Consider the following 7,500-nt stretch of genomic DNA (forward strand, 5'->3'; position numbering starts at 1 on the left):
AATAAAAAGCATAAAGCCTAAAAGCCCCCTTTTGTTTCTCAAGCGGTTGCTGAAGTCCGACAGTCACCTGCTCTGAGAGGTAACTGGGCTGGTGTTTTTCAGGTCAGAGCAGTTTTGCTGAGACGTGCTACCTGTAAATATTCAGGCCAAAGGCCTAGGGATAACCACCGAAGCCTGACCATACAGTACACACACACACACCTGGGGAGCTGCTCAAGCGTTCTATTCTTCTCCGCTGAACCAAAAAAGGCAAGGCCAAGCCCCGGAACACAACCGTCTCTGCAGCACTCTATATTTATATACAATCAATAGAGGAACAGGAGCAACACAGCCCATTTTAGACTCCTTGAAATGCCAGACTGGCAGGAGTGTGTATGTGTGTGTGTGTGTGTGTGTGTGTGTGTGTGTGTGTGTGTGTGTGTGTGTGTGTGTGTGTGTGTTTGTGTGTGTGTGCGGGAAGGGCGGCCATGAGAGGCTCGGAGTGTGTGAACCTGTGAGAGCTAGTGCATGTGCCATGTTCTCACCCTGCTGCTGTGAATGTGTGGTGGGATGGTGGGATGGTGGGATGGTGGTGGCAACAAGCACATACTCATGCTGCCGTACATAAACACCATATGACCACACTGCTCAGCCAACAAGGAGCCCCAACCACCCCACCACACCTGCCCCAACCACCCCCGGGCCACACCTGCCCCTCACCGGCTCCACACCTGCCCCAACCACCCCACCACACCTGCCCCTCACCACCCCACCAAACCTGCCCCAACCACCCCACCACACCTGCCCCTCACCACCCCACCAAACCTGCCCCAACCACACCACCACACCTGCCCCCCCACCACACCTGCCCCTCACCACCCCACCACACCTGCCCCTCACTGGCTCCACACCTGCCCCAACCACCCCACCACACCTGCCCCTCACCACCCCACCACACCTGCCCCAACCACCCCAGCACACCTGCCCCCATCACACCTGCCCCTCACCACTCCACCACACCTGCCCCTCACTGGCTCCACACCTGCCCCCTCACCACCCCACCACACCTGCCCCTCACCGGCTCCACACCTGCCCCAACCACCCCACCACACCTGCCCCTCACCACCCCACCAAACCTGCCCCAACCACCCCACCACACCTGCCCCTCACCACCCCACCAAACCTGCCCCAACCACACCACCACACCTGCCCCCATCACACCTGCCCCTCACCACTCCACCACACCTGCCCCTCACTGGCTCCACACCTGCCCCCACCACACCTGCCCCTCACCACCCCACCACACCTGCCCCTCACTGGCTCCACACCTGCCCAAACCACCCCACCACACCTGCCCCTCACCACCCCACCACACCTGCCCCAACCACCCCAGCACACCTGCCCCCATCACACCTGCCCCTCACCACTCCACCACACCTGCCCCTCACTGGCTCCACACCTGCCCCTCACCACCCCACCACACCTGCCCCTCACTGGCTCCACACCTGCCCCAACCACCCCACCACACCTGCTCCATCCACCCCACTACACCTGCCCCTCACCGGCTCCACACATACAAAAGCATGACGGAGAAGTAAACTCCACTCAGAAAAAAAGATTTCAAAATTATGAGGAAAATGTGTATTATTATAGCTTATCAATCAATGTTTCTTCATATGAAACTGTGAGACCAGCACTCATTTTAACCCTGAAAACTTCTTAAAATAACCCCTAAATCAGGGAGTCTAAACAGATTTCATGTGACAGAGAGAACAAAGGGCACCTCTAAAACTCTGGGGCTGTTTTCATCTTTGGTTGTTTTGGTCCCTTCACCTCAGTTCTCAGTCAAGAGCTCTCTTGAGAGAGTAACATTGATGCAGTCACTCGTTAATGCACTGGGAGATGGAGATGGCTGTTGTGTTTCAGTAATGCAATTACTCATCGCCTAACCTTTACAAAAATGTCTCCATCGAAAATGTCAGTTTAGTGTGGTCATGTTGTAAACGAGCTTCCGCCACCAGGCAAATCTGCTAGGCACAGTCCATCTTGCTGACTGAACTGATTTACACACAGAGGAAGCAAGAAGTGTTGCTCTTCATGAGATTATCAAAAGGTTTCAGGCCTACTAAATTTCCAAATGACTAGACATCTCCCGAATGTAACTTTTAGCATTCTCTAATACGATTTGATTGATTTTGATTTAATGGGCATTACAGATAAATTTTCCTCTGAAGAGGTTTTAATGGGGCACGATAAACCGAACAGGAGAGATGGGTTCCTGAGTCTGCTTCTGGATACAAGAGCTGCTGACGAACACTGCCCTCTAGAGGCAGAGGCTGGGAAAATAGATTGAAAACGGACCCGCTCTCTCATCACGGAAAGCTCACCTTCCACCCTTAAAATCTCGGTCGACCGGAGATTCTTTTGCATGAGGGGCATTTAAAGCTACGACTTTTGATCATATGTCCGGACAAATTATGGAAAAGCAGGGGGTTTGAATCTCACACTATTACCGCTTATCACGAAAAGGGGCAGTTTGGAGGGGAAAGAGCATAATTCGTCTTTTGTAACCTAGTAGCCTACTAATATGTAACCGTCTTCAATTCCACTCATTATCAGTGGCTCTGGATATCCCGGCTACCCAAGCAAGCTTACGCAGAAAAACGGAATATTTCGCACTGAATGTCCAAGCTATTCCAGTTCGAGATTTTACTGTTTTATCATTTAGGCTACATGCCTTTTTGAAGCGTCTACCAAAGCCAACTTCAGTTTTCTGATCCTGAAGATCAATAGAAGGTCTTAAATAAACAACAGTAAATGGAGCAAATTGGTCACTGTGAGTTGTTAGCCGTCGCTTAGTCGGTGGCCTGTCAAAGCTTGTTGCGCTGCCATTTTCGGAGACTACTTTTTAAATGCACACTTTATGTGTTCCTTGGGTAGACCAGGTACGGGGGAAGCAACATCGTTGATGCAATTCTCTTAAAAGCAGAAAAGTGTCGACAAATTCTCTGTGTGTGTGTGTGTGTGTGTGTGTGTGTGCGCGCGAGAGAGAGAGAGTGACACACACCTGTGAGACATTCACCCTTGAAGCCTTTCACACTTATTGCTTAGCAACCGTGCTTGACTCATTTCGGTGTGAATAGGCTTTGCTATGAATAAGTTATATCTCATAACGTAATTAAATCTAAGAAACACCTTAGCTTGGGATAAGATCAGGAAAGCAAACAGATAAATTCAGAAACCCAAGAGAAGTGTCCTGTTGTATGCATTCGCATCATTGATGATTATTAATCCACTGTGAATTTAGCATATTTATTTCTCCCTTTCCCTTTGCATATTTTAAAATCAGGAAATTGTCTGTCAGTCATATATAATAGGTGTATCTATGCTGGGGTGCGGGTTCAAACGCGGTTTTGCGCCGTGCCGACCGCGCGCCTCGAAAAGAGGAACGTTCACATTTTGGCACTCTGAATCTGGTTTGAATAGAAGGTAAGTGTATGTTTTAGAAAAGTAAAAACTTACAACAATTGGTGACAGCGAAACTGTTTGCTACTTCCAGATTGTCAATGTGGGGCGTCAGTCTGAATTCGGGGGTAACATATTGAACCATCCCTATCCGAAAAGCACTGTACTCCTGATCCGCGCCCCTTGGGAAAAGACCCCCTGGAACAAAAAGAAAAAAAAAACTTAATCACATATGCATTTAATGACAAATAGCCTCCTCAGTAAATATTAAGACATTTCCTATTTTAAATGATTGTGTGTATATTATAAATGTAAATTTGTACTTTCTTTACACGATTTCATAGAGCTTTTTCGTGTGAAATGAGTACCATACATACCTATCTGCACACTCTGGGACCCTCCGGCCGTTAAGCCCCAGAAGAGAGGCAGAAACAAAGAACGAAAACTCATAATCGTGTGCATCTCCACAAAAAGAAAGCACCTGGATACATCCACCGAATCGGTAGAATATTCCTTGTCCGCTCTGAGCCACAGTCAATATTAGATCCGACACATGTTAGAGACGGGCGGTTCAGGGGTGGGGAAGCGCGTTTTCTGCAGGTGGTTACTCGGAGGAAAGCTCCGAGTCCTGGTGCCAGTAGCTGGGTCTAATGCCAATGGATCGTCTTTTCCCCCACCTCCTTCGCCCTCTTCTGAGTTGCAACCTTTGTGAACGCTCGGAAACACTAGACGTCTCCTTACTGCTCGCACCAGATCCCCCCCTAGCCAGCCCCGAGCCAATGATGTGTGGAGCCGAAAAGGCACGAGCGAAGCCGAGCCGCGCCTCAATGAAGTCCACATATAATCGAATGTCGAGGGTTCGCCAGTAGCATTTTCATTAGTGGAGAAATCAGTGCGTTCATTTATTAAAAAGTTATCATTTTTGAGCTCATCACCAGTAGCCTATCACCAGATACAAGTTGAGATAGGAAGTAGATTAGATTTTGAAGTATCAGAACATAACAGTAGGCCTATCAGATATACATTTGTGTTGATTAGGCAATGGTTGTTATTAGCCTATTATTAGTAGTATTAGTAGCAGTAGTAGGCCTAGTAGTAGTAGGTCTAAACATGTTTACAGTTTCTTACAGCAGGAAAAAGGCAATTGCAAAGTTTCAGCTTCAGTGCATGTTTGCCCATAACATTAACAAGCGAATAATAGGACTATAATAAAATGAAATACATAAATAAATGAATGAATGAGTGAATATTACCCACAAACAAATCAACCAGCACGTTGCATAGAAACCAGACAAGGCGGTAGGCTACCTTTTAAAAAAAAAGCAACGAGCAATGCATTCATACATCACTCATTGCAAAGTTCGTATTAGCCGCGTAGCCTACTGCCTTTTCCAGACTGTAAAGAACCTGCTCTTGTTTGACCACAACAACCCTTTTGTTCACAACAAACTGACCACAAAAGATTAAACATTTTGTCCAAAATGTCATAGGCCTAGATAACACGGAGGCATACGCGCTTTTAATTTTGTCAGTAGCCAGGTAGTATAGATCTCGTGATCTCATACAGTGTAGGCAGGGTCGGACTGGGAGCAAAATTCGGCCCTGGCAATTTTCTCCTGGATCGGCCCACCACTGGACCGACGACACCCCAATAATAAATAAATAAATAAATAAAATAAAAAATACTTCATAAACTGAACCCAAACATTTAGATTTGTTGGACCTATTCCTAATCACAATAAAACGGGGGTCCGGGGGTCTCTCTCTTTAAAGTGATTTGAGAGGGACAGGATTCAGGGATAGGCTACTAAAGACAGGCTTATCTTCTGTGTGTCTCACGTCATGTTACCCCATGCATTAAACCAGGGGTTCTCAAACTTTTGTGGGCTGGAGACCCCTCATGGAGTGGAAAATTCTCCAAGGACCCCTCAAAATCGCAACACATAAAACTTAGTAGTATTTTTTTTTATGTTGACAGAACCGCACTATAGCCTACATGATGCAGTAAATGGAAGCTCTTGGTTGCGCGTGCAACTAACGTCTATAAAAACAATATATTTATGGAATAAAACGAGACCTCTGATTGCTGTTTACGGTTAAACTGCGATAATGTGAACACCAGCCAGCGGAGGGCACTTACACAGCCTAGGCTACCATGCACTCGTCTCGAACTAGCGGCTGCTTGGACAAATCCACTTGAGGGGTGGGGCAGGGCGGCGCGATATAACACACACTGAACCTGTCATGAAGAGGCCAAAATGATTGACCTGTCACCCCCCAAGCCAAATGGATGCAACTGCATTTATAGGCTAGGCCTAGGCTACGTACGACTGGCTGCAAATAGGCTAAATAACTTTTTTAAAAAAGAAAAATCCCGGAGGTCACCGGCCTACATGTGGACCGGCCCACCGGGCATTTGCCCGGTTGTACAGATTACCAGTCCGAGCCTGAGTGTAGGTGATGGGTATGTACATGGAATCCCATTGCAGAGCCAGGCAGTCAGCACCGATAGACCTGTGGTGATTTCTTAATCGTTGCGTCTGCTGCAACAATTAGCTTCCATTATAATCAATGGAAGTAGCTACACCAGACGTGACAGTGGGGCGTACGTTCGAAAAAAATAGATCATTCATCTAAAATGGATTTTACGCGTCGCGAACGGAACGCTTCAGTTACGCGCCTGGTGTAGCTCATACCTTACGGTGTAGAATGTGTAGATGACCATTGCAAAGCCAGGCAGGCTCAGCACCATGGACAGGGCCCGTTACTTTCCATTGCTCCAACTGGATCATCGTTACCATGGCTACTGTCACGTTGCAATGTTGTGTCTGGCATTTACCGGGTTAACTGTTGAATGTTTTGGGGGGTAAATAAATATAGATAGGCTATAAGCTACACGTTTCTGGGTGAGGAAAGGGAAGAGAGTGTGGTGTAGATAGATGTTGGTAGCCAGCTTGTTTTCCTGGTGGAGGTTGGGTGGGAGGGAGCCTATCGGTCTCTTTATTTCTTTTCTTTTTTTCGAACACAACCGTTTCCTTTCATGGGCTATTTACATTTCCAGCGCGGCTGTGTTTAGTGCACATTAAAAGCCTCGCAGAGGGAGATGGCATTTTCACAGGGCTTTCTGCATTTTTATGAACAGAATGCCCACGGGACTTTAGACTCCATGTGGCATTTGCAGGGTATGTTTTGCATCTTATTGCATATATCCATCACATCCTAACAGGCGGAGCAGCCTGTTAGGATGTGATGCCAGCACACTTTTGGTTCACCATATTGGTACCTTTACTTTTAAGCCAAGTTCATACAGTGCCACAGGATGAAAGTTTTCCTGATTGATATGCATGGATTGAAAGGAAATGGGGTTAATCTGTGGGGAATTCAGGAGTTGTGTTTTCTAAAAGTGAGTGAGTCAATGGTGGAATCAGAGGAGACTGTTTCTCAGGGGTTCGGTGGCGACCTCTTGCAATGTGTGTGTGTGTGTGTGTGGGGGGGGTAGCGTGGCTCTGTCCTCAGAGCTTTGTGCTGTGGTACACCACAGGTCAGGTGTGTGTGTGCGTGTGTAGTAGGGTTGCATGTGTGCCTGCACTTCTTCAGTCAAATGGTTTTCTGTGATGAACGGCAACATTGCATAATTCAGCTGCATCACTTGTGTTTCTGTCTCTGTGTGTGTGTGTACTTACTTTGCTCCAGAGGTTGTGTGCCTGATGACTTGTGAAATTCCTCTGCTATTTACTAAATATTCATCACCCTCTACCCTAATTGCATCCTTGCTTGCCACCCACATGCCTGGTGCGTGTGTGCCTGATGTGTGTGGGGGGGGCTGGGGGCTACTAATGGCATTGGGTTTCCCACACGTAGCATATTCCCACATCTCATGCCAACAGAGAGCTTTCCTTGGTCCTGTTAGACTGAGCGCATGGGCACGGCACCGTAGCACTGTGGGATCACCCAGATCAGGAACCCAGGCGTTTGTGTGGGATGAGCTGACTACATTTGCCCTTTACTCCTTTTAGGCAAGTTCCTCCACTCAGTGGCCATATTGCACTTTTGTCG

At 47.5% G+C, this 7,500-nt stretch overlaps 1 protein-coding gene across 7 annotated transcripts in view; it reads right to left on the reverse strand.

Annotated features, from left to right (window-relative positions):
- The window catches only part of gria2b (glutamate receptor, ionotropic, AMPA 2b), a 46,844-nt gene extending 42,651 nt beyond the window's left edge, over window positions 1–4,193 (reverse strand). For 3 of the 7 annotated variants that reach the window (XR_007195629.1, XM_048262639.1, XM_048262642.1), the window contains exons 1-2: window positions 3,822–4,192; window positions 3,502–3,642 (exon numbers count right to left, since the gene is read on the reverse strand). Coding sequence is in view for 6 of the 7 variants with exons in the window: in XM_048262639.1 (XP_048118596.1) it covers window positions 3,502–3,642; window positions 3,822–3,906 (226 nt within the window). In the remaining variant the exon portion in view is untranslated. Of the gene's footprint in view, window positions 1–3,501; window positions 3,643–3,821 lie in introns of all 7 variants that reach the window. The other 4 variants (XM_048262643.1, XM_048262641.1, XM_048262640.1 and 1 more) reach the window with 2 other exon arrangements.
- Window positions 4,194–7,500: the final 3,307 nt, after the last annotated feature.

The sequence above is a fragment of the Alosa alosa genome, chromosome 14, assembly GCF_017589495.1.
Source record: "Alosa alosa isolate M-15738 ecotype Scorff River chromosome 14, AALO_Geno_1.1, whole genome shotgun sequence".
In the NCBI taxonomy this organism is placed as follows: Eukaryota; Metazoa; Chordata; class Actinopteri; order Clupeiformes; family Clupeidae; genus Alosa; species Alosa alosa.